The sequence below is a fragment of the Oryctolagus cuniculus genome, chromosome 13 (genome assembly GCF_964237555.1).
Source record: "Oryctolagus cuniculus chromosome 13, mOryCun1.1, whole genome shotgun sequence".
Taxonomy (NCBI): Eukaryota; Metazoa; Chordata; class Mammalia; order Lagomorpha; family Leporidae; genus Oryctolagus; species Oryctolagus cuniculus.
This window is the reverse complement of record NC_091444.1, coordinates 30,748,737-30,775,527: the sequence shown is the minus strand read 5'-3', so window position 1 is coordinate 30,775,527 and position 26,791 is coordinate 30,748,737. Positions and strand designations below refer to the sequence as shown.

The window sequence follows — 26,791 nt, the reverse complement described above, 5'->3', positions numbered from 1 at the left end:
GTTATTGAGCTGCCTGGGTCACCCGTAGTGCAGGCACAGTGGGAAGGCTTCTTGAGCTTCTGCTTTCCAGTTCCATTACTGCAGAAATGCAGATAGTAAGGGGAAAGGGGAGACATAGGTTCTAGGATGCTCTCTAGCTGTGTTGCTCTTTGACTGTTTTCATAAATGCATGGTTTTGCCTTTACCCAGGCTGTGAGCACTCTCCCTTCCCACCACTCATTTAGTTTCTTATTACCCAAACATGGATTAAGATAATTTAGGTCCTCAAGACCTAACAAGTTCTGAGTATCTGAATGGGCACACACACACACACAGTATTTCAATTAAAAAAAAAATCCACAAAACCTACTATTTTGAACACTGGTGATAAAAAGATGAATAACTGGTTTGATATCACAGGAGAGATGATGACTTCAGAAGTGCCAACACTATGTGATAATAGAAATAGGCCACAGTGGTAGAGGAGAAGGCAGGAGACCAGGAAGTATTATTCTGCTTGAGTTCATTAAGGGAATGCTTGTAGTAAAGTCTCTCAGATGTGTGTGGCTGGTGTGAGAGGGCTGTGCCTTGAAGAGAGGTAGGGAAAAGGCATTTCATCAAAAGATAAGGAAATATTAAAAACACAGAAGTGGGCCAGCACCGCGGCTCACTAGGCTAATCCTCCGCCTAGCGGCTCAGGCATACCAGGTTCTAGTCCCGGTCGGGGCGCCGGATTCTGTCCCAGTTGCCCCTCTTCCAGGCCAGCTCTCTGCTGTGGCCAGGGGGTGCAGTGGAGGATGGCCCAGGTGTTTGGGCCCTGCACCCCATGGGAGACCAGGAAAAGCACCTGGCTCCTGGCTCCTGCCATCGGATCAGCGCGGTGCACCTGCCGCAGTGCGCCGGCCGCAGCGGCCATTGGAGGGCGAACCAACGGCAAAGGAAGACCTTTCTTTCTCTCTGTCTCTCTCTCTCACTGTCCACTCTGCCTGTCAAAAAAAAAAAAAAAAACAACCACAAAAGTAAAAAAAACACATGACATTTTTGGTAAACGGTAAATGATACCTGGAAAACAGGAAGAGAACAGAGCTGTATGATGATTAAATTATGTTCCAAGCTCAAATAGTGTGGGTGCAAATCATGACTTTGATACTTTTAATCATGGGACTGTGAGTGGGTTTGTACTCACTTTCCTCATATGTAAAGTGGGAAAGAGATTACTGTATGTTCCATAAGGTATTAATTAGGATTAAATGTTTGTAACTGCTTCATTCTTCTCCCTTATTTATTTTTAAAGATATATTTTATTTATTTGAAAGGCAGAATTAGAAAGAAGAAGGGAGGGAAGGAGGGAGAGAGAGAGAAAGAGAAAAAGAAAGAGTAGGAAAGAGAGAGAGAGAGAGAGAGAGAGAGAGAGAGAAAGATATTTTCTATCCACCAGTTCTCTCTCCCCAAATGGCCACAACAGCCAGGGCTGGGCCATGCTGAAGCCATTAGCTTCATCTGGTCTCCCAGTGGATGAAAGGCTATCTTCTGCTACTTTCCCCAGGCACATTAGCAGGGAACTGGATCAGAAGTGGAGCAGCTGGGACATGAACTGGTACCCATCTGGGATGGCAGCTTTACCTGCTAAGCCACAATGCCAGCCTCACCTTGTCAGTTTGCAAAATGCAATTCAGATACCGCCCCCTCTTTGCTCCCGATTCCTTGCCATCTCACTCAGAGTAAAACCTGGAAAAGTTTCAAAGCCTTTTTAATAATTCTGCCTCATTACTCTTCCCCTGCTACCTAGTCTGGCTGCACTGTACTCTTTAATTAGTCTTTGGCCTCTGTGCAGAATGCCTTTCCTCAATGTGTGAGTCCATCCAGGCATCTATACCCAGAATTCCAGAGACTGGGCAGTTTGTAAATAACAGAAGTATTATTTTCTCACAGTTCTGGAGTCCGAAAAATCCAAGATCAAGGTCCTGCCATAGTTCGGGGCCCTCTTCCTAGTTCACAAATTCAATCTTCTTGCTGTGTCTTCACATGGAGAAAGTGTGGGCAGGGGGGAGAGGAGACAGGTCTCCGAGGCTCCCTTATTTATTTATATAATTATTTCCATTTTATTTGAAAGGCAGAAAGAGAGAGAGAGAGTCTACTGTCTACTGATTGAACTCCTCAACTGCCCATAAGCATGAGGGCTGGGTCATGCTGAAGCCAGGAACCTGAAACTCTATCCCATTCTCTCCTGTGAGTGGCAAGGACTCAAGTATTTGAGTATTCATCTGGTGCCTCCCAAGGAGCACATTAGAACGAAGCTGGAATTGGAAGCAGAGCCCAGACTTGAAACAGGCACTCTTAGGGGCTGCAGGTGTCCCAGGTGACAGTCAATGCCATGCCAAGTGCCAGACCCTGGGGTCCCTTTTAGAAAAGCACTATTCCCATTCATGGAGGTCCCACCTGCTTTCCTGGCCTGCTCACCTCCAAGAGGCCTCACTTCCTGATACCTTCACCTTGGGGGGCTGAATTTCAGCATATGAAATGTGTGTGTGTAGGTGGCATTAACAGTCCATCTATGTTACCCAGATAGAGGGAGCCTCATTCTCTCACCTCCCCCAGATCTCTGCTCAAAGGCCAGATACCAGTGAGGCTTTTTTTTTACATCCTTTGCTAATGGTAGCATCTCTTCCTTCCCATACGCCACCCATGGTACCCACTTTCTCCTTAGTTTTGTGGGCATTTTTCTCCATAGCACTGCTGAATCACCACCCATTTTATTATTATTCATCTTCTTCCTTAATCCCAAATACAAACACCCAGTGGACCCATGCTTGGACCCATGCTTTGTCTTCTGATGTGTTCCTAGTGCCTGGCTCATAATAGTCACTTGATAAATTGAAAGACTTAGCATGGTGCCTGGCTAATAATAAGCCCACAGTGAATTTTACAAATTTTTATCATCATCATCATCATCATCATCATCATCATTATCATCATCTTTTAACAAGTATCGAAGAAAGAAAGGTAAATTGGACCTCACAGAGAGAAACCATCAGAGCAGGAAGGAGAGATGGTTCCTACTTAATGCAATTCTAGAGGAAAGACTCAAGTAAGAGAAGCCAGGACTTGGGAGGCTTGGACTTAGTTCAGGTAGAAGTTAATGAGGGACTGCATCAAATTGTGCGACTAGAAATTAGGGCTGGGACACAGAGATGTTTCATAGGAAAGGGTGGACATAGGAGAAGAGTCAAAAGTAACTCCAAAATTTCAATTCTGTCTTGTTCAGTAATTAATGATGCTCCCTCCAGAGAGTATCTGTGGAATACGTTTAGCTGGAGAACAAGTCCAATTTTAGACATTTTGTGATGGGTTTCCTAGGGGAGATTTCACTGGGGATGACCTGTGGGGAACTGGAAATATAAAAGTGAAGCTCTTTTGGGAAAAGTGTGTGCTGGAAAAAGACATGGAGGGCAGTAGAGGAAGAAAAGAAGCTGAGAGAGAATTACTGAAGGCATCATTTGGAAAGAATTGACACTAAAGAAGGAAAAAAGACCAGGAGTGTAAGCAGATGAAAGAGAGATGTGTTGCAGGGACCAAAGGAGGAGAAAGTTTTGGGAAAGAAGAGAAGAGCCAGACTGGACTAAATGTAACTTAAAGAGATCAAAGAGGATCTGAAGGATGTGGCAGACAGGTGACCACTGATGACCACAGTGTGGTGGAGCTCAATCCACATGCAGTGCATGGAAGATGAATGGAATTGGAGAAGCTCATGATAGCATTTTGTTGGGAATTGTGGTGATGAAGGGATGCAAAGAGTAGAGGTGGAAGGAGATGGAGACAGAGTTTGCTACAGAGGAGGAGTCAGTGTGGAGGGGAGTGGAATCATGATGCAGGGATGGAGAAATGGAACATGAGGAGAAGGAGAGATTAAAAAACAGAAGAAGTGGGGGGAGAGGCTGAGCAGAAAATCAATGAATCCGCGTCTTCAGTGTCTGTCTTGGCATGGGAACATGAACACATATTAACATATTAGTTACATATTAACAGCCTTCCCTGAGAAGATGGAGAAATCTCCTTTCTTCAGAGATATTAGGGAGGTGTTAGACATTAGTCCTGGTGAGGCGAGTGTTTGGTGCAGCAGTGAAATTGCTGCTTGAGATACCTGTAGTCCCTATTTAAGTGCCTGGTTTGAATCCTGGCTCCTCTGCTTCTGATCCAGCTTCAGGTTGGGGTGCATCCTGGGAGGCAGCAATACTTAGATCAGCCACCCACTTGGGAGATCTGGATAAAGTTCAGAGTTTTTCCTTGGCCTGGCTCAGCCCTAGCTGTTACAGGCATTTGGGGAGTGAACCACTGAAGGGAAGATTCATCCTCTCTCTCTCTCTCTCTCTCTCTCTCTCTCTCTTTCTCTCACCATCTTACACGTAAAATAAAAATAGATAAATAAATAATTTAAAGAAATTAGTTCTGGAAGAGATGAGGAGGGGAAGTAGGTCATGGGCATTTATATCTGATGTCTTTCATTTCTAAATAAACTAGGAGGTGAAATCACATTGGCAGAATAAAATGCAGCCAGGATGGAAAGCAAGGATTCAGGCAGAGACCTCCCACTCACGTAGGGAAGCGTGCTTCAGATCCGGCCTTTCTCCAGCCAGTAGCAAAGAACATCAAAGGGCAATGGGGTGCTCAGGCTGGAGAGTCCTGGCAGCCTTGATCTTAGACGAGGAAATTGAGCAGTTCCTTGACTGGCTCAAAGTCACAGCGCTGGTTAGAAGCTGAGACTGCACTCACTAAGGCTGGTGTTTCTCCCTCTTAATCCAAACATTTAGAACACTGTGTCAAGCGGTGCTTTCCAGAGACTTGGCTGTGACATCCTTGTGGAAAGGTCCTCTCCTCCTGCTGCACACCTGCACACATCAGCCTCAATCTCAGCCTTCATGCAGCCTCTCCTTGTCTGGCCTGCTCTGTGCCATCCACTGTTTTAGCTTGAGGCCTAGATGGGATTGACCTCAGATGGGCTTTTTCTCCCGGATAAACTACCACACACACTGGCTGTCTGCTTATGTTTATGAAACCAGCCAGCAGAGGGCTGGTGCCATCCTAAGGATGGAGGGCAGTAGCTCTGTGAAGTTGCTGCCACATCCCAAAGGCAGAGCTGGGCTAGATGCACCCTGGAGTACAGCACTTAGGATTGTCAGCTGAGCCTCCTAGCTGGACTTTTTCTATTTAACTTGATATTTAGAAGGACCTGTGGAAATGCTTAATTCACCAAAAGACGTATGTCAGAAATACATGAAGGAAAATAGTTGTTATCAGTTCTTAGGCTACAACCAAATCAGTTAGAATTGTGAGCTACAAATGTTTTAGTTATACATGAATGTGATTTTTTTCCTCTTTCTACCTGTCAGTGTGGTTTTTGTTGATTTTGAATTATTTTTAAAGTGTGGATATCAATGGAAGCAGTGCTTGTGAGCTATAATCTAACTTGCTTCTGAGAACTTACTTTGGATCACTGTATTAGTGCCATGTGCTGGTAACAAAGTCCCGTAAAGCTAACCAAACCCCTTTATTCAACACCACTGAGATAGATGTTAGGGATGTCTGAGTAGTTTCTAAGCTTTATAGAATGCCCTAAATACAATGCTCATGGACACTCCTTCCTTTCCTCATTTGATTGTTAGATATGAGTGATAAATGTGACATTTGCTTGGGGTTCACTGTCTTTTTATAAATCCAACTCATTCTGGAGCAAGTGCGTGAGAAGTGCAGGAGGCTGCCTTTGTGGGGCAACTTGCTTTCCCAAGTGTCTCATCCTCTCTCCTCTGACATCTCCAGGCGATGTGCCTCTGTGTGCGTGTGTGCATGTGTGTGCGCAGATTTATAGTTTATCTTTATCTATGGCTTCATCTGTAGGTAGCTATTATAGCTGCCTCGCCTGGATATTGTTTGGGCCTGATAGATCTGTCTGTAGTTCATCAAAGGGGAGCCGAGTGCCTAAAAGCCATCGGGTCCAGCTGAGGATGAAATACGAGCCATCAGCCTTGGTAATGGCTGTAAAATTTCATAATTACACGGCCTTTATTACATTGCATAATGATCCTGAAGCAGTATGGAACAATTAATTAAGATTTTCAACCGTGGCTCTTTCAGAAATTAAAAGGTGCTAGTAGCTGAGAAATGGGGATCTGTCTAGTCCTAAAAGCATTAGAGATGCTTAAGAAATACTTTCCGGTGCACTTTTGTTGTTTTTTGTTGTCGTTGAAAGCTACATCTCCAACTTAGGAAACACACATTAGTATACCGTGCCCATGATCGTTTTTATTTTAACTTCAAAACTGATACTTTGAAAGGGCAGGGAGTAAAAGAGAGTGCTAAGATCTACGTAACTCCCCAACTCCCCTTTTCTCTTCTTTGGAAAATTCTACACAGCTTCCTGCTAGAGCCATTTATCACATTTATGGTTGTTCATCTCTACACATTAAATAAATGCCGGCTCTGAGATAGGGGGTCAGTTAACTGCCTCCTATAGTATACTGACCAAGGAGGTTTTCTTATACACTCTCTCATATCTTGAGGCATTAAAATTCTTTCAAGATCTCTACAGTTTTGACAGTCATCCCCAAAGGAAGACTTTACTGTTTTCATTTATTATCCTGTGAATGCAGCATGTCACATCTAATATACACCTTAGGTTTTTTATTTTTTTCATAATCTCATCCTCATACTCCATAAAGAGTAATTAAATTTGATGAGGACCTGTAAGAGCCACTAGGAATTTGCTATATTTAAATACTAGTAGAAGCTAAAGAAAAAAAAAAACAGACATACACACATGTGTGCATTTTCACACACAGATTATGACCCACTCGGTTTTATTATCTATGTTAGAGAAATTACAGTCGACATGGCTGGGTACAATAAAATACTAATGAAAAGATCATGGAAACAAGGCCGCCACTTTAATGATGATGATTCTAAGCCATAGCCCAAGCTTTCGTGCACGTACTTGCTAAGAAGTAGATATGCTTCCAGGAAATATTACCAATGGTATTGTCCATTCAGATGAGAGAACATAGAAAAAAAGAAACTCCCCCAGCTCCATTGTGATTTATACATAACTCCTGGATATTTGTTCATGTCAAGTATTATTGTTTTTAAATTGACAATCATCATATAACGTTTTACGGATCTAAATATTTCATGGGAGACTAAAACTTCCCCTGGGCCTCTCCCATAATAAACTTTCAGCAGAAAATTGGGAAAGGATTATGTGCCTCAAGGAGGAGCTGGTGCTCGGAGTGAATTCTCTTGTTGAGGCATTTAGTCCCTTAATAGGAATTTTCTGATCTGCTGTCATTCTTGTTCACACACCAAGTGTCACTGCCTCTAAAACACTTGTCATTCTTTAATGGAAACAAAATAGTCATTGCAGCCGGAGCCGCAATGTCATTCCACTACCCCTTGCTGCGTCGGCAATAGTGAAAATGACAGAGCGGCTCTCAGTAGGGGTAATTAAAATGTAAATATTGATATTTTATTATTTGAAATTACTTTCCAGTGCGGCATTTAATATCTCTCCATCTGTGCGGCTCTGTTTAGCGGTCACTTTAGTGCAGCTCTGGGATACCAAGCAGCGGCTTGATCCCCGTTATGTCAAAATGCTTGTTGCTGCTTAATTTTGATATCTAATTAAGTGGAAAAGTACAGTCCACACTGTAATCCATGGCATCTTAACCAGCTGCTTGGGTATATTTAGAATTAATCTCCACTATGGAATCATCCTAATGTATGCAATTAAGAGTCTGCCGATGGCTAATTAGGTGTATTAGAATCAGGCAGACTTTTTTTTTTTTTTTTTCCTCTCTCTCTCTCCTTTTTTCCCCCCTTCATTTCGGACTGTTGCAGACCTAAAAGTCTTTGGCTTCCAAGGTAGTCTTAATGCTACTGAAATTGCATAAGGAAACAGAGCAACTTCAGAGTAGCTTCATGCATGGACGGTAACCCTTGTATTCTGAGTCAGCCTGGTACAGGAATATCTAGGACTTCCTGGCTTTATTTGCAAGGTCTCAGAGACATGAAAGGGACTGGTCACAGCATAGGAGAGAGGTGGGATACAAAGATAAATACACTTCCCAGCAGATCAAAGCAGAGAGGCTGCAAGGCAGAGCTGTGGGTGCTCCCATTCATTTAGGGAGGGAAGGAATTTTAGAGCTTTATTACCGCACCTGTGGTGGCCCCTGCCTTGCTACTTTTGAATGGAAGAGTTTCTGAGAAAGCATTACCAGGAGAGGTTCAGGGTTTGGTTTGCATATCACAGAACTGCGGTAAATGCGACATGCAGCCTTTTCCTACTTTTAGCAATTCTGCGTTCATGTTGTTGAGGAATTCTGAGAGCTGTGTTCTGTTTTCTTCTTTGTTTCGTTTTCACTTGGCCCCTTGTCCAAATTGGGGACGAGGTAGAGAAGAAGGGAGGGCAGAGAGGAATCGGAGGGGTTGCCTCCATTGTCAATGACAAGATAACTGGTTGCCTTCCCAGTGGAACGTGTGCCAAATCCTAATGACTTAGCTCCGCTTGAGCCAGCAAACACCAGCCGTGAACTTGGGAGTAAATATTCGTAAACAGATCTTCATTAGCCACAGAGAAAAATAGTGTGGGAGTCTGACTTTAAACTGAACTCTCCAGGCTGGAAATTCAAAGAAGTTGTTTCTCCGTGCTGTCCAGATCACGAATTATGCCCAGGTCTTTAAGCACAGATAGTGAGGATTTCTAATATTATTCGAATGTGGAGTTTCAGGGTCAGTAGGCTATAATTTCGCATCTGTGACATGCATCTCATGGATAACATATTTCTTCTACATTCTTTCATGAATACATATGACACTTTGTTTTTAATGGCCTGTGCTATAAATCCTTTAACTTGGTGTTTATGCAGAAGACCTCCTATTTTTTTTTTTTTTTTTTTTTTTGTTCTACCTCTCCTCCTAGGGCATATGTTAGAGACGCTGAGTTATAGTGTCTTTCTATTTTAGGAAAACTGATAAAAGCACACCTGAAGGATTTTCTTTTTTTTTTTTTTTCCACTTGTAACTAGTGAAAGTAAGACCAAGGAAGATATAAATGTGAATTCTACAAACACTGAATCTCTAATAATTAGTGCTCTTGTTAGAACTTGTGTTTCTATATCAAGGGAAAAATTAGGTAAATTTGAAATGACTGGGAGGTATGTTGTTTTAAATTGATGGAAGAATTTTAACTGATTTTTCTCCTGGAGATCCTAGATAGAATCAATTTCTGGTCATCTTAGGGAAAGTCCAAAGATGATGACCGCTGTTTCTCTCTTTTTAGTAATTAATAGCTCAAATCCAATTTTCAAAATTTTAGGTCAATTTATGTGAACATACCCAGCTTCTCATAGTACTTACATCACTTTGTGCCTTAGTGTGAGTGTAGGTGTGGCCTTCACAAATGGCAAAACCATAACAAAAAGACTGTTTGACAAAATACCCCAAACCTGAATGCCAGCAACTCTGTCATTCATGCAATTAGATGTGTTTGGGAAACTGAATTCTCACCATCTTTGTACAGGCAGTGTTCAATCTAAAATCAGACTGGCATGCATTGAGCATCTCTCTTCTAATTTTATCTTTTTCACCAACTCAGTAAAATAAAGTATATTTCATATATAAATATATATTTTTCACTATAGCTGATTTCTAGCTCATCCAAAGTGTGGAATGTGCCTTAATCTAGAGTCTTCCAATATCAGAATATCCTATTGTATCACAATAGAAATAAGGTGGCCATGGGTAAGCTGCAATGACAAATTTCCTTTACTTGTTGAATGCTCCAAGGAAGAGCAATGGACCTTTCAAAATATTGTTATTAAACTTCATGGGTGGAAAAAAGAAACATTCATAAAAATTCATTTTTAAATTTTATGTGTAATTTTGAGTTGCAAAAACAGTGAAAAAATCAACTATTAGAAAGTGTAAAGGAAAGCATAACATTCCAATAATTTGTTGGTTTTGGTGTATTTAAAAAGGTAGACAGGCAGGATTTCTCCCTGATGGTGCTGAAGAGTTTCTCAGGCACATTTATGTATTGTTGAAGCCTGCAGAATGACATGCTTATTAAATACTTACTGGCTAGTTTATCAACATTTTGGATGGTTGAAGAAACATGGTTTTGCTCCTAAAATTTACTTTAGAAAAATTCACTTTCTTATGTTTCTTCCGTATGTCTATTTTAAAAGAAAAATTATGATCTGCAACAGACATAATTCACTTGCTTATAAATTCAGAATCTCAGCTAAGTTGATACAAAAAGTAGAAAAACAAAGTTCACAATAAAATAATATGAATCTGCTCCAGACATATTAAAATATATTTTGCCCCCCTGCCCCCCGGGTTGATTTGCTTAAGGTTCTACTTGATCTATTTTACACTGAAATAGATGCTGTGGTGTGGTCCATAATATTTGCATAGGACCGCCTAGGGCTATGCTGCTTCCTAGAGCAGGTGGAAGGGATTCCTTTCCAACATTATTATGTAAGAATGGATGTACAAACCAGTTTGATAAACCCGAAACATGTTTAAATGGCATTTAAATTACATTAACACCTATGTGTACCGACACAGGGAGAGGTCATAACAGGCATGTCCTGTCTTCGCTGTGGGTAAATGTCTCATTTGCTGCTGCAAAATGGGAGAGGCATTCACTCCCTTGGGTGCTGCTCAGTGATGTGCTATTGTAAACACCTGTACTTCTGACAAAGGAGTATGTACTTAGTGACGATCCATTGTTCTAAAATGGACTGAAGGGAGATACCACCGGAATGCATTTTTATTGCTGTTTTCTCTGGGCTGTTTTTGATTCAGGGTGAGGAAACTTGTACAGATAAAACCCAGAATTTCTCACTCTGCCACATTGTTTAAACTGTGAAAAAAAACCCTGCTGAGAAATTTTTACTTGGACTCTACAAAAACTAGGTTTGGAATCTTGTAAGAACTGATGTAAAAAAATATAGACATAGTATCTTATTTTTGGAAGTACAAAGAAGCAAGGTATACTGTTTTCATCCCTGACTTGACTGGATTAGGATTTCACAGGTTTAAAAATCTCAGTTCTGGAAAAGAAATTTATACATTGTCAAAATATATAATTATCCAATTAGGATAAAGTAGAGAATTTAATCACACCTACTTGTAAATAATAGAAAGCCATTGTGACATTATTATGGGAAATGTTATGAATGGTTATATATAAATATAAGAGAAGTATATAGACCGTATGATTAAAATGTCAACTTTAATTACAGATTAAAGAGGAACTGGATGAGGTTAGGAAACTTAGGCAAGACTTTCTCAGAGTTTAAGTCACTCTAAGTGAAATCCCATATACTGTATAGGCACTTAGAAGCAAAGAACTTTAAACTTAAAGCAGTGCCTTAATATACATTTTTTGAATTAATAAAAAAGCATTAGACCACTATTTTTTTGTTATGTCTTCATATATTTCTTTTCAATGTGGAGGGACTGATTTATAGAACTGTCTCTTTATTCTTTACCTGCTTTATTTTAGAAAGCCAGTCAAGAACTCTTTAGAAGCTATCCATTCATACACTCAGCACATACTCACTGAGCACCTGCTATGTGACAGGCACAGTTGGAAGCAAGAAATGCACCAGAAAGCAAAGGAGAGGAGGTCTCTACTCCTAGGAGTTTATAAAACATGCCAGAGCACCATAAGAAGGACACATAGACCTGTTTGGGTGCACGTCAGCCCATCCACTGCCCTACTTCAGTTGTCACACTCAGAACTTTGTCTCTTTGTCTTTTCCTTCATATTCACTGTTGTGTTTTATAAATACTCCTGTATGCTACACAGTAAGCAGTGATTATGGCAGGAAGAAATAGAAGGTGCATGTGCATTTGAGAAGGATTTCAGAAATAAAAAAAGGAAATGTGCTATAGATCAACAAAGAGCTCAGAGTGAGGCAGTTGGTGGTTGGTGGTGCTATTCATCTGGGTAGGGGAGGAGTGGAGTTGTGGGTTTTGACATGGAAGTTAGGAAAATAAGCGCACTTTTCAACATGTTAGATCGATCATCCACCAGGAGTTACTAGGGGAAATACTTTTCAGGAAATATAGCAAGAAAGGGAGAAAAGGTCCAACCAGTAAAGAACTTTCTGTATTGTGCCAGAGTCTGAGTCTCAGTTTTGTCCTGTAGGAAGTATGGAAGCCAAGAAAACATTTCTTTTCAAATTTCTCTCTCTCTCTCTCTCTCTCTCTCTCTCTCTCTCTCACACACACACACACACACACACACACACACACAGGTGGTGGAGAAGACTGCCATCTACTTGTTTACTTTTCAAATCCCACAGTGGATGGGACTGAGCTTAGCCAAAGACTGGAGCCGGAACCCATTGCAGGTCTCCCTTGTGGGTGGTAGGAACCGAATTATCTTTTTCTTTTTCTTTTTCTTTCTTTCTTTTTTTTTTTTTTTTGACAGGCAGAGTGGACAGTGAGAGAGAGACAGAGAGAAAGGTCTTCCTTTGCCGTTGGTTCACCCTCCAATGGCCGCTGCGGTCGGCGCACTGTGCTGATCCGATGGCAGGAGCCAGGTACTTCTCCTGGTCTCCCATGGGGTGCAGGGCCCAAGGACTTGGGCCATCCTCCACTGCACTCCCTGGCCACAGCAGAGAGCTGGCCTGGAAGAGGGGCAACTGGGACAGAATCCGGCACCCCGACCGGGACTAGAACACGGTGTGCCTGCGCCACAAGGCGGAGGATTAGCCTAGTGAGCCACAGCGCTGGCCAGGAACCGAACTATCTTGAGGCATCACCAGCTGCCTCCTCCCAGAGTGTGCATTACATGGAAACTAGGATTGGGAGTGGAGGTATTATGATATGTAGCATGGTCATCTTAATCACTAGGCCAAATGCCCACCCCCAATAAAGCATGCTGATCAGTGGATGAAATCATTAGATTTACTATTTAAATGATTCATTGAGTAGTCATGGGGTAGGATTGAAGAAGAAAGTGCCAAATATAAGGGTTTGTCTAAGGAGGCTGTTAAATTACCCCCAATGTGATTATGCATATCTTGGAAGGGAGGAAGGAAGTGAAGTGATTGATGCACACAAACACCTGTCCTCACTCCTCTGAATGTACATATACTTTGATCAACCCTTAAAGTACCTATCTTTCTTTTTTTTGGTGTTGTAGTCTAATCTACTTTAAAAAAATTATTTGAAAATCAGAGACAGAGAGAGAAAGAGGTCTCCCATCTATTGGTTTACTCTCTAACAGGGGCTGGGCCAGCCTGAAGTCATCAGCTAGGAACTCAGTTCAGATCTCTCACAAGAGTGGTGGGCAACCAACTACATAAGCTATCACTATTGCCTCTCTGGGACAAAATTCACAGGAAGCTTAAATCAGAAGTGAAGCTAGGACTCAAACCCAGGCAGGCTTCCCAACTGGCATCCGAGCCACTGTGCCAAATGCCTGCCCTGATCTTACCTACTTTTACTGTCCTATAATAATTTAGATGGAAAGCATTATAATATCCTCAATTTGTATATTTTATTGGTGTTGAGAATAGGGCTGCACTTTTAAGAGATGCCCTGTGTATCAGTTAGTTTGAATTTTATTACAGCAGAACCATTGGGATCTCAATGATGTAGGGCTAGAAGAAAGCTCAGAAACACCTTTCCCACCTTTTCTTTTTATAGCAGGAACTAGGGAAGTCTAGCCATTCTTCAGAGTAAAACGGTTACTTGGTGGCAAAGGTAGCACCTAGTTTTAGCTCTGCTTATTCCCAGTCCTGTGATTTTTATCTGAGATGCTCACCTCTGCTCAGACAGCCTGATGCTTCAAGGAAGTAGTTCTAGGCATGTTCCTCTGAATCAGTAACTACTGAAACTGGGAGATTCTTTGGAAGTATTTGGTCTACCTTTCACATTTGACCTATAAGAAGATCCACTGAGGGTCTGTATTAGTTTGCTAGGGTTTCTATGACAAAGTGCTACAAATGGGGTGGCTTCACCAACAAAAATGGATTTTGTAACAATTCTGGACATTGGAAGTCCAGGATCAAAGTATCAGCAGGTTTGGTTCTCTCTAAGGTCCCAGAGCAAAAACCTGTACCATGCCTTCCTTGTAGCTTCTGGTAGCTTCAAGCATCCTCTGAGTCATAGATGTCATTCTTTCGATGTCTTTATATCATCTTCCCTCTGAATGTGTTTACTTCGGTGCCTAAATTTCCTGATTTTGTGAAGATATAGTCATATTAAATCAGTGCCCAACTTAATGCCATAATCTTTGTTTCATCACAGATCCTTGGAGTTAAGACTCCATCATCTTTTTGGAAAACACAATTCAATCCAAGAGAAACCAAGTTAATAATGTCACTTACAGTCAGATTTCTAGACCCCAGGGTCACTGCTCCCTACACTGGCCATTTTCCTCAGATATCATATCATGGTATGAAGCCCTTTATCTTTTGAGTATTTGACACTAAATGTTATACAGTCTTTGGGAAAGCCCACTGAAATATCTGTCAGCTTTACTGATCAAAGTTCAAGGTAGAGTCTATGTATGTCTATTTTAGAGGATTGATTTTTAAAGCAAGTACTAGAACAAATTTTATGCTGTCTTCTTGGGAACATCCTGAACAGGACAGTGTCCACTTATCTGATACCCCAGCTAGGCTGGTTTTCCCTGGACTACTGAGTGGTCAGTGCCCTATACACCCTATGGTATTCCTTGAACCTGTTGTACCCAGGGTTGCATGGAGCAAGTTAGATCCAAGTAGGGTTTCTTTTTCTTTCAAATCAGAAAAATGGCTTCAAAATGATGGTTTTCTTACTTGATTTCCACCTAATCCCAAAGTGAGACTGAAAATGTCATTTTAGAAGATTTACTTTTTAGAGTTTTATATCATATTGCATTGTCTTCCTTTTTTCTTGGTGAACAAATTTCAGTCACATCAAAAAAGAGAGCTTCCCAGGCAGAATTTTCTTGTTGTTAGCTAGTTAAAAAAAGTTGAAGGAAAAGAAAATCATTTGATTTCCCTTCTTTATGGTAGCTCAAATCATACATGCTTCCATGTCTCCCTACCCCTCCACCAAAAGTTTTCCTTTTTGGCTTAGATGAAAGAGGGAAATAAGTCAAGCTGAAGTGTCAAGTTAGATGTAGTTTGGGGAGTTATTTCCGCTCCTCTGTAGTCATTCGAAAGTCATAAGTAAGTAAGGACATCCAGAGAGGAAGTGCACACTCCAGGCAGATACTCCATAGATTATTATTTGGTATTTTTCTGCCCTATCTCTAGTCCTTTTGAGAATTTTATTTATTTTTATATTTTTAATTTTATTTGAAAGGCAGAGAGGGCAAGAGGGGGAGAGGAGGAGGAGGGGAGAGAGAGAAAGAGAGAGAGAATGTGCGTGTGAGCGAGAAACAGAGGTCTTCCATCTATTGGTTCACTCCCCAAATACCCACAACAGCAAGGGCTGGGCCAAATCATAGCCAGGAGCCCACAATTCAATCCAGGTTCATCATGTAAGTATTAGGGTCCCAGGTACTTGAGCTGTCTGCAGGCAGCTATACCAGACACAGAGGAGCTGAGACTTGAACCAGGGACTCTGAAATGGGATAGAGTTTCATTGAAGCAATGCCTACTGCTTTATTTCTGTTTAAAAAGTAGATGAGCAACGATTTAAAAAACGAATGATCACTGGGAAAGCAAAGCAAAACAAAACACAAAACCCTGGTGTCATTACTTTGAGGTTTTCCTGTGTTGCCTCTTGGAATGGTTTTGCACAGCTGCTGTTACACTTTGAATTGTTATAGTAAGCTGGACTGGGAAATCAGGGACAGTTGCTGAGGAAACCATGTCACCACTGCCAGCACAGCATGTTTTGAGTTTCTGTGCCCATAACTGAGCTAATTGTCAACATAATCAGTGAGAGTGGTCAGGGGTCCGTTGCACACATGAGCTCAGTTAACCATGGCAGTTCTGCCTTGGAGTGGTTGACAGTACCTTTCCAATTCTGTTCTTTTCTCCTGTAGTTGATCACAAGTACCCAAATTGCTTGCTGCATTTTACAGAAGGTGGTCAATTCTGCCACATGTATGAAGGTGATTCAAAAATTTATGGAAATGCAATTAAAATATGTTTATTTTGGTATAAAAATCTTTAAAATTCTTGCAGTTTTGCTTATGTAACATACACTTTCTATGAACATTTTGATGATCCCTCATATAAAAAGCAATTTTCAAATTTGATGTCTACTTTTCAGTTTTTTTAAAAATATATCATGTGAAACCACTTTTTAAAAAGATTTATTTATTTATTTATTTGAAAGTCATAGTTACAGAGGGAGAAAGGGAGAGATAGAGAGCTTCCATCTCCTGGTTCACGCCACAAATGACCACAGAAGCCAAGAGTTTCATATGGGTCTCCCATGTGGGTGCAGGAGCCCAAAGAGTTGGGCCATTTTGCAGTGCTTTCAAGGTGTATTAGCAGGGATGTGGATTGGCAGTGGAGCAACCAGGACTGGAACCGGCACCCATATGGGATGCTGGATCTGCAGGCAGTGGTTTTAACTCCCTGTGCTACAATGCCAGCCCCAAAACCATTCTTTTAAATAATGGTTCCATAAAATCTATGTGAGACCTACTTGAAGTATAAAAATGGACCTACAGAAACAGGTTGATGGGATCAATAAGTATTGAAACAAATACTCAAATTAGCAAGATAGGGAACAATCTCCCATTTTCTTCAGTTATTGATACATACGATATGTCACTCGTATCAATTTAAGTTATTGAAATCTATGTTATAGTTTACCTATAAGAATAAAGATTCAAAAGTAATATTGTTGGCATTGTATCTAATGCTGTGAAATACTTATATGATCATTATTATCCTTAAACAAAATTTCTTAAATATCTCTGATCACACCATGCAGATGTTCCAGCTTTTACTCTCGCTTAACTGTAGCTCTTATTGAGTTTCAGTCCTGAAGTAAACACATATAAATAAAATCTCTTATAAGAGTCAGGGCAGTATATTTTGTGAATCATAGAACAAGTGATGTATCTGCCCATTTGAAAAAAAGAGAAACTGGCTTTAAAATATGATGTAAATTTATCTCCAGCAAGGGTTAAGCATCTGTGTGTCTTACGGTCACCAAGATCAAGTCTTAGTGTCTTTGTTGTTCTTTTCTTCCCTCATTCCTGAAACATTAGGTTTATTTGTATGGGAGAAAAAGAATCTAGCTTATGCTGTTACTCAATCATCTTCTCACTACGAATTTCATTTGCCATCTCAGTGAGTCATTATGGCATAATTACAATTCTGGCCTGATACGCTATTTGTTGAAAAGTGACATTTTTTGGTGGAACCTAGAAACTACAGTTTAAAACTGTGAGCAAGCAAATCAATGCCATGATTACTTGATACCAATAGACACCCTGAAGATTTAAGATGTGTGCTCTCTGTTTCGAGAAAGCAGCAGAGAAGACAATGCCCAAAGCCTAGCACGGGTTAAACCCAAATGCCGGTGCTGCAGCCTATTTCTGTCAACACTCTGTTCAGGAAATAAACATTTATGCTTTCTGAAATGAAAGTGTATTTTTGAAGACTAGCCGTCAGATATTTTTTGCCCTTCACACTTTCAAATGCTTAGCCTTTTTTTGTATGTTGACTGCAAAGTGCATCAGTTTGCCAGGCTTAAAAAAAAAAAAGTGCTTGACAACTGCCCATGGCACCACTGTCAGCCTAGAAGTTTCCAGCCGAAGAAGGCAAGAGGGTGGCACCAAACATGCTTTCCTCAAGCCTATTACCGCGGGGTACCTGCCTCTCGGGCAACATTTCTATCCCTCCAAATGATGTTTCTCCCAACTGTCATCTGGCTTATTTGGAGCACGCTGGATTGTAGATAAACATGCTATTTAACTGCGGGTCAAGGTAGAGAGTCATTCTGCTAGCAAAATGCCTGAGATACATTAAATGGCACTGACTCCAGGACAGAGATGAAGAGAGATCAGAGTTGTCAGCAGTATGCAGAGAATGGGCCGTAGCTGGGGCAGGAAAAAAAAAAAAAAAAAAAAAAAAAACCTGCACCACAGTATCAGGGTATTTTAAAAAGCTGTACTACAGACTGAACATTTAAAACTATAACCTGTCACACTCTAAAGATTTAGATTCTTGAATGGACAAAACACGAAGTACAAACAACACAACTGTGAAGCATATTTTATTTCACTTGGGAAACCTTTTCTTGCCAAAGATAGCTAAATATTATAGATGAGAGGACCTCTAACTTGTAAGCTGATAGCTGCAGAAGCCCATTAAATGCCTGGTAAAAATGCACACAAGTAATTATTGGAATAGATGTGTTTGCAAGCCAGTAGAGCAATCGTGTTTTTTGAAAAATTCCTTAGATTCAATTTATTCAAACAGGCATTTTTATTTAGACCTTGGTCATTTAAGTGTTCATACTTTGCTCAGGCCTCTTGATAAAAATATTGTTTCATTCATGTGTCTTTCTGTATGTTCCATATAGCTAGCAACCCTACGGGGCAGACAGAATGATTTTATGTTATTAAAATAAAACCTGATTATGTGTTTGGCCTCCTTCGTGACCAAATGAACATAACCGTCTCATAACCAGCCTGTTCGACTGCCACTCATGCATTTATTAGGTCCAGAAGAGCTCTTTGTGCCAATTTCCAGATTTCAGACGTGTGGTGGTAAAGGGTTAAATTTCGAGGCAGCTATTTCTGGACTGAGAGAGGAGACTCAAGTCCAGGCTCTTGTTTTCTTCCGTTCCTTTTTCCTATGATTTTGCAGAAATTACATTTTGGTTAATCAGCCAAAACAGACTTGATGGTATCAAGCAAGCAAACTTGTCAAACGTTTTGTGCAATAGGCATCACCCCATGCTCCCAGATCAAAAAATAAACAAACACGCAAATAAAAAGAGAACCTTCTCTTTCTCTTTTTCCTTTTCTTTATTTCACGGAGAAGCGCAAGGAGAGGAAAAAGTGAAGTTAGCAGGAAGGATAAAAGCACACACAGAGAGAAAGCCATCGACACAGAAGAAATAAATGGCAGGATCCACCTTAAAAAAATGAAATTTTATTGCTTTTTGCTTAATTAAACCCCAAAGAAATGTGTGAAATGTTGCTGTGGCTGGAAAATTGTTAATTTGTAAATCACAGGGACAAAGGGGCCCCGTGCAACTTTCAACTTTCGGCACACGTGAATGTCGATGGTGTGCCTTCTCCATCATCAGCACTAAATTCACATTGATGCCTCTTTTCTTCTCTGTATTGATCCTTCCATGAGAACGTAGATTTGTATCTGTTAATTAATGCGTCCTGAAACAGCGTTTGTATTAATCAGGCAGATAAGAAAAATTGGATGCCTGCACCCCCCTGACAACCGTAAAAGTGCTAGCCCTGATAAAATCATGGATGGACCTCAATAAAAAAGTTCCTCCTTCCACTCAATAAACTAATCATCCTGCTTTTAATTATTCGGCAGAAAGATGTGTGGAGATTGGAGAATGTGTAAATCTATTTACTAACAGCAGTGTCTGGGCGAGAGAATAGGGCTGTCAGAGGAAGGTGCTGTGGGCTGTGTGCTCTGTCCATCTGCTGCTGCAGGGAACTGCTGCCTGGCGGCGTGCACAGCAACAGCAAAACTCAGGGAAGAGACCCGTTTCTTCCTGCTCCTAACTTTTCTGATGAGAAGTTGTTGCTGTTGTTTTCTATTTAATTTATCAAAGAAATTCCCATTTGGTCTATTTCTTTGAGTTGCTTATCTGGCTTTGCATTCTGGTTTTTTTAGGGGGAGATAGGAAAAAAAAGCAATGTGTGGTGGTGGTGTTGTTTTGTGTGAGAATAACATTCTCCAATTCCAAAGCACCTGGAGCCAAGCATATTCAGTTTAGATCACTGTTTTTTTTTTTTTTTTTCCCCAGTCCCTGTTTTTCAATATTATCACTTATTATATCTTTAGCTCTGAGATGGTATTTATTAATTTAACTCCTAAGTAGCATGTAAGAATCTTGATAAAAAAATGAAAGAAATGCTTTTTAACATATGCCAACATCCCCTTAAAGCTCAACTAATTCCTGTTGATGGTTTTATTAAGCTCATATAGTCATGGAGCCAAACGGCAAGTCACTAATTGTAACCAATAGTTCGGGAAACCTTTTTCTTGATTGTGCTGCTGTAGTTTGTAATGTCTTGTGGGATCTGAACAATTTCATATGAATAAAAATGATAACAATGACCATAAACAGAAACCTCAAAAGATTGGCCATAGTGGATGTTTATGATTTGGGTAACAATATCTAAGAGGGCAGTAGCCAGAGACTTCTTATGTTGCATTATTGAACATGTCGCCTGTGCCCTTCTGTAGAATTATGAAGTATTCACAGTACCATTGTCCTCAGGAACTACAGTGGTGGGTGGGCACCCTTGGAATTCCTAGACATACCATTGGAAGAGAAAGGCAAGTTTTAAGAAACATTTCTTCGGTAGGACTCTTGGAAAAAGTATCTGATCAGCAGGAATCTTCACCAGTACAAGCTTCTAGAATATAGATCCATTCCCTCTGGGATATAAGCATTTTTACTTCAAGTGGATTTAATTGTACTTCCTCATCCTTCCCTATGGAATGACAGTTTCTTCAAAAATTGTTATTATGTTTTCTCAAGCTCAGAAGGGACTTTAAGTATACCTGTGTGGATGCAGCTCAGATTTGCAATAAAGAATTGAAGCAACCACCAAATAGTTCAGATAAAACCAACATAGTAACATTTGTTGGCTACCTATCATAAACAAGTGCTTAGCTGGGTGTTATTTTTTATTTCACACAGGCATATATTAGGGTACTGCTCAAGATGAAACCTGCAGTAGCTGAGTGGAGCCAACATTTACAATTAAGAGACCACTTCACTCATATCCTTTCTACCAAACCCCATTGCCTCTATGTCTAACTTTTTAAATAATAGAATCTTACTGTGACCTTTCAATTTGTTACAGAGGCCAAGTGGCTAAGTTTTCCACTTTCTTTTATCTCAATAAACACCATTTTAAAAGGATTTCAGGGCACATGTTTGGGAGAGCCGTTAAGATACCACTTGGGATGCCCACATCCCATATTGGGGCCTGGGTTTGAGTCCTGGTTCTGTTCCCAATTCCAGCTTCCTACAAATGTGCACCATGGGAGGCAGCAGATGATGGCCCCCGTGGTTGGGACCCTGTCACCTAAAGGGGAGATTTATTCTGATTTCCAGACTCCTGGCTCTGGCTTGGCTGAGACCTCGCCGTTGCATGCCGTTGGGGAATGCACCCGTGGGTGGAAGGTCTTTAAGAGTCTGCTTGTCCGTCTGTATATATTTCTCTCTCTCTGCACTTCAAATAAAATAGAAAAGTAAATAATTTTTTTAAAAAAAGAAACTCATGTTAAATATCCGTGAGGACAAAATATCTAGTTAAGAAATTTGATCTGGTTGAAAGTCATCATCCTCTGTGACTATTAGAGAGAAACGTTTCCAAGATGTACTGTATTGTGTGGGCTAAATTGTTTTTATTTGGGGGCTTTTTTATTTTTGCTTATTTGTTGTTTATCACTGGTAGTTTGTAGGGATGAGGTAGTGTAAATATGACTTCCTCTCACACATTTCTAGAGCATACAGCCCGAAACCACGCATACTTAAAGATGACATTGTATTTTCTTCTCAGATGGAAGAAAGATAACCACGTCTCCATTCTATCTATATAGCCATGTCTACAAAACCTATAGAAAAGGCCAACAGATTGAAACTGGTTTTCGGCTTTTACTTCACATGGGTAAAGTGACCAGGGGAAAGTTTTTCAGAGCTTTTGATGAAAGCTGTGCATCACCGTGGGCTCCGATGTGGAGCCCAATGCCATAGGAGATTAACTTTGCATTGTGAAGCGGTCTTTCAGTAACTTGGTCTGCCTCTCTTCCCATACAGGCTTCTCCACCCTGTCCCTGGCGGACCAGATGAGCCTTCTGCAGAGTGCGTGGATGGAAATTTTGATCCTTGGTGTCGTATACCGATCTCTATCGTTTGAAGATGAACTTGTCTATGCAGATGATTATATAATGGACGAAGACCAGTCCAAATTAGCAGGCCTTCTTGACCTCAATAATGCTATTCTGCAGCTGGTAAAGAAATACAAGAGCATGAAGCTGGAGAAAGAAGAATTTGTCACCCTCAAAGCTATAGCTCTTGCTAATTCAGGTTGGCATATTGACATGATTGTTGGTGCATTTTTTAATATGTCAGTTTTTACCCCTTCCCTTAACTTCTTCAGGGATTTGCTAGACCTAGTTTGTAAATTGTGTGTGAGTCAGCAAAATTATAATCAGTGTAGCTTTCTAGTGAAAAGTTTGAAATAAGAAAAGTACACTTACAAGAAATAATTTTCAGTTTTCTCGCTGATTGAAAGCTGTGAAACTTTTACCATCCAATGCATTTATTAATTTGGATCTCAGCGAAGCACAAGCTCATGTGCAAGTAGCATAAATGGACCCTTTAGGGATAACATTTTCTTGTCTTTTGTGCTCAAGTCAAAATAAGTGAAGTAGAGCTATGCATTAACCTCTTTTTTTCTCCTGGAAAATGAAAACTTTGCTACTGGGAAGCTATATTTAGTGTTGTTTTCAATTTTGATAATCAAAAGGCGCAGTTCCCCTAACATTCTGGATGGAATTCTCTAGAAGTCAAATTCTGCTGAAGGAGCATTTTCCTGAAAGGCCCTACCTGTGCAGGAGAGGTTAAGAATTATGGGAATAAGTGTTCTTTCCATCCGCACTGAAATGTGCTACAATAGGAAGCAACCTCCAATAAGTAAAAATCGTTGGTGCTTTGTTGTTTTTCCCTTTGTGCCTCTCCTACTGCTTTATTGTGGTCTTAAGTCTCTCTCAGCATTTGCATAAAGTTCAGGATAGATCCCTCTTTAATGACGTGCCGATCATTAGATACCTGCGTGTCAATAGCACGCTCTGATGCTATGTACCATTGACAGTCACACCGTGCCCCTCCATCTGCTTTTGTTTTGACCCTATCTTTGAACTTTATCTTGGTTGCCGGCCAGTAGTTTTCCCTTTAATTACAAGAAGGAAACTGTCAATAAAATCTGTTAAATGGGATGCAATGAGTGGCTTGAATGGGCGGACGGCTATTTGTTCAAATTCTGCAGCATTCAAGGTATTGACAGTTTGTTTTCTGGGGCCATATGTGACGATCAATCTCAGGCTGGGCTCAGCCGCGCTGAAAAATGAAAAACCAGATTGCTTTTGCTTACTTGTGGATGACGACTTTGTGATTTGGCGCGGTCCTAGTGAGATGAGACCTTCTGCCCAAATTGCCCCCATGAGAGCCAGGGGCGCGTGACTGTTTTTAGAAATAATTTTTAATTGATTTTGTAATTAACAGTTCATCTACAATATTGATGCATGAATCCTTGGACTGATAGGAGGGAAATTGTTTTCAACAATGAAGTTGTACTTTCCTATTTGTCTTCATAATAGAGTTTAGCGTTTCACAGTTTTAATTGTGAATATAGCCCTCTTCCTCACCATGCAGTCACTCTTCCCCTCCCACTTCATGTGAAACTGAAAAATATGATTCTTTGGGACAAATGGCATTGTTGTTATAAACCCTCAAGAACCCCTTGCTCTATTCTCTAGAAGATCAAAGTGGGAACTGGGATTGAAATTTCCTGAGCGTTTACAAGTTTGTAGGAACTTCATGTTACAGCATCTCTCCCAATTAGATGGAAGGTTTTTACAGCAGTGTTTTGGGGATGAATTTTTATGAAGTGATTCCAATTTCAAACACTTACTTTAAAAAATTACATTGAAACATTTACTAGGATAATTGTTTTTGAAATAGACTGAACATGGTTTTATAACTTTTGTTTCAAATTGCTTTCATACATTAGCAGTTGATCATAAATGCTGAGCAATGCTGAAACTGTCATCAAAATTGCTGAAACTTTGTAAACATTGTAATTCTAGATGTTAGATGTATGCTTTATGGCTAGGTAGTGTACAGGACCTCAACGAGTAGCAACATTTGTGTCTCTGTGGCTTAGAGGTATAATCACTAATATATATTTTTAAAAATTTATGTATTTGAAAGTCAGAGAGAGAGAATGAGAGAGAGAAAGATTGAGATTGAGATTCTATCTTCCAATTTATTCCTCAAATGCCCACAGTAGCCAAAACTGGGCTAGGTTGAAGCTGGGAGCCAGGGATTCAGTCAAGATCTCCTATGTGGGTGTCAGGGACCCAAGTACTTGAGCCATCACCTGATGCCTCCCAGAGTGTATATTAGCAGGAGTTGGAATCAGAAATGGGGCTGAAATTCAAACCCAGCACTCTAATCCAGAATCTCGGTGTCTCAGTGATATCCCAACTGCTGTGTCAAATGCCTGCCTCCATTAATGCTTTGATATACAAATGTTATCATCCTACTTATTCTGTGTTTGGGGGAGGAAGTGGCCTACTTTATAGCAGTGATTGGTGATTAGAAACTCTTATTTTTCTTGTGTAAAGTCAGAAATAGTTAACAAGGCTAGTGGTTGAATAGCATAGTTTCTCATAGAATTTCTGCCTGGCACATTTCCTGAAGGTAGATCTCACATTCTTTTGGATTCTCAGCATCAAGAAAAATGGATTGACTCATACTCCACATAAAAGAAATGATTAGTGCAAGGACTACTCTCATCTCTAAAGTGGGCCACCTCTCTTATGCTATGTGAATATAGTCTTTTCTTTACCCACCAAACATGCAAGCCCCCACCATTTTAGTTTGGGGTAACCTGCTCAGAAGGTCATTTTCTTTGACACTATTAATATAATAGTATCATGTTCAATATTTTGACCATGAGTTAGAGGACAGCAATAAGCTTGTAGTTACAATCTTGCCTGTTAAGATTCTTAAGCTGTTCTTAAATTATTAATACGAAAATATTCTGATGCTTTCTTTCTATTCAGTGGTTCACTCTGAAAATGTCCACAACACCTAAGACTGGGCCAGGCTGAAGTCAGGAATCTGGAACTCCACCCAGGACTTCCACACGGGTGGCAGAGACCCAGCAGTTGGGTCATCATCTGCTCGCTCTTATTGTGCATTAGCAAGAAACTGGATCAGAAGTAGAGGGGCCAGGACTGAAACTGGCACACCAATATGGATGCAGGTGTCCCAAGAAGCCACTTAATACATTGCTCTACAATGATCACCTCGGGAGCCGTTCTTAATATACTTGTACTGATAACAACCCCAACAAAATCTTAACTGTCGCTCCCCATCTTCGTGGAGGAACGACACAGGACCCTGCGCTGTTCTTTCGTCTGCTCGGCCCTCCCCGGGTTTGCTGCTGGTTCTTCCCGGGTTGGCTACCGTCCCTCCCACCTCCGTGGAAGGGCGGTTCCCCCTGCCACATTCCCCACTTCCGCGGGGGAGCGGCACACCGCCGGCCGGCTCTCTCGGGGGCTGCACAGGTGTTCCTTCAGATAGATGTTCCTGGTGCATGTTGTCTCTCTCCTCCTTTATAGTCCTCTTCCACCAATCCCAACTCTGCTACCCACACGCCGAGTACGCTGCTCTCCTCCAATCAGGAGCAGGTCCTACAGTTTATTGGTTGAACTGGAGGCAGCTGTGTAGAAGCTGTTTCTCGCTTCTCAGCGCCATATTGTGGGAGAGCAGATGCATAGAATAAGTCTTAATTCCAGTAACTTAGTCTAGTCCGAGTTGCTCCCAGTTGCTCCCCACACTTAACAACACCAATACACTACATCTGTTTACATACTGTATACTGTGTCTATGTGTGTGTGTGTATACATTTTACCTAAAACATAAATAGTTTTGTAGTCACCAAATTCTAAATGTTACTCTCTTTGAGAATATATGGTTTAGTCATGTAACTATTTTCTCGTTGGGAAAATAAAGCAGGTAAATTAAATAATTGGCTTAATATATATCATTTTAAATATATATTGAAGATATTATGTGTATATATATATATATATAGAGAGAGAGAGAGAGAGAGAGAGCGCGCGCGTGAGTGAGCAATGAACCATTAATATAGAAATACTGACAGCTCCATGGGTCTAAACAACTAGTATAAAAGTGAAAACCTTCCCCAGTCTTTACTATCTGCTGGGCTCTCAGCCAATTTTACTAAAATTATCACTAAATTTACTTATTTGATATTCTAGAGAGTTTTAGCTGCCAGTTAAGAGGTTATCTTTTTGTCAGAATCTTTCTGTAGACGTTTTTTTAAAGCCTCTGCTAGGGAATCTTACTTGATTCCCTCAACATGCCCGCGTGGGCAACATGTCCAATACCACTTCACAAGTGCCTGAAGCGTGCTGATAAAGAAATGCAGTGACTAGGAGGCCAAGGGCTGGATCTTCTCTCCCTGGTATCATGTTTCTATGGCACAGGTCTTTCTGTGCTGTGCCTTGAAAAGCTCAGTGCAGGAGACTTTTGCCACTGTAATTTCACAGCCATAACCTATGCTAGTATTTTACTCTAGCTTAGAATTTTGTGCTCAGTTTCTTTATCTTGCTGTCTTCTTGTCTGTCAGTATCTGCAGAGATTACTCTCCATGGATACCACTATCTGCAGATACTCAAGTCTTATAGAAATAGCATAATATTTTAGTTTAATGTCTATACCCTCTTCTTCTATATTTGAATTCAAGTCTAGATTACTTATAATACCTAATACAATGTAAATGCTATCTAAATAGTCATTTATAATTTAGGGA

The 26,791-nt window shown here is 40.6% G+C and overlaps 1 protein-coding gene across 11 annotated transcripts in view; it reads left to right on the top strand.

The window, feature by feature from the left end:
- Positions 1-26,791, top strand: part of ESRRG (estrogen related receptor gamma) — a 656,681-nt gene that overhangs the window by 615,579 nt on the left and 14,311 nt on the right. For all 11 annotated transcript variants that reach the window (XM_051820569.2, XM_051820570.2, XM_051820572.2 and 8 more), the window contains one exon: positions 21,982-22,251. In XM_051820569.2, coding sequence (XP_051676529.1) covers positions 21,982-22,251 — 270 coding nt within the window. The remainder of the gene's footprint in view (positions 1-21,981; positions 22,252-26,791) is intronic.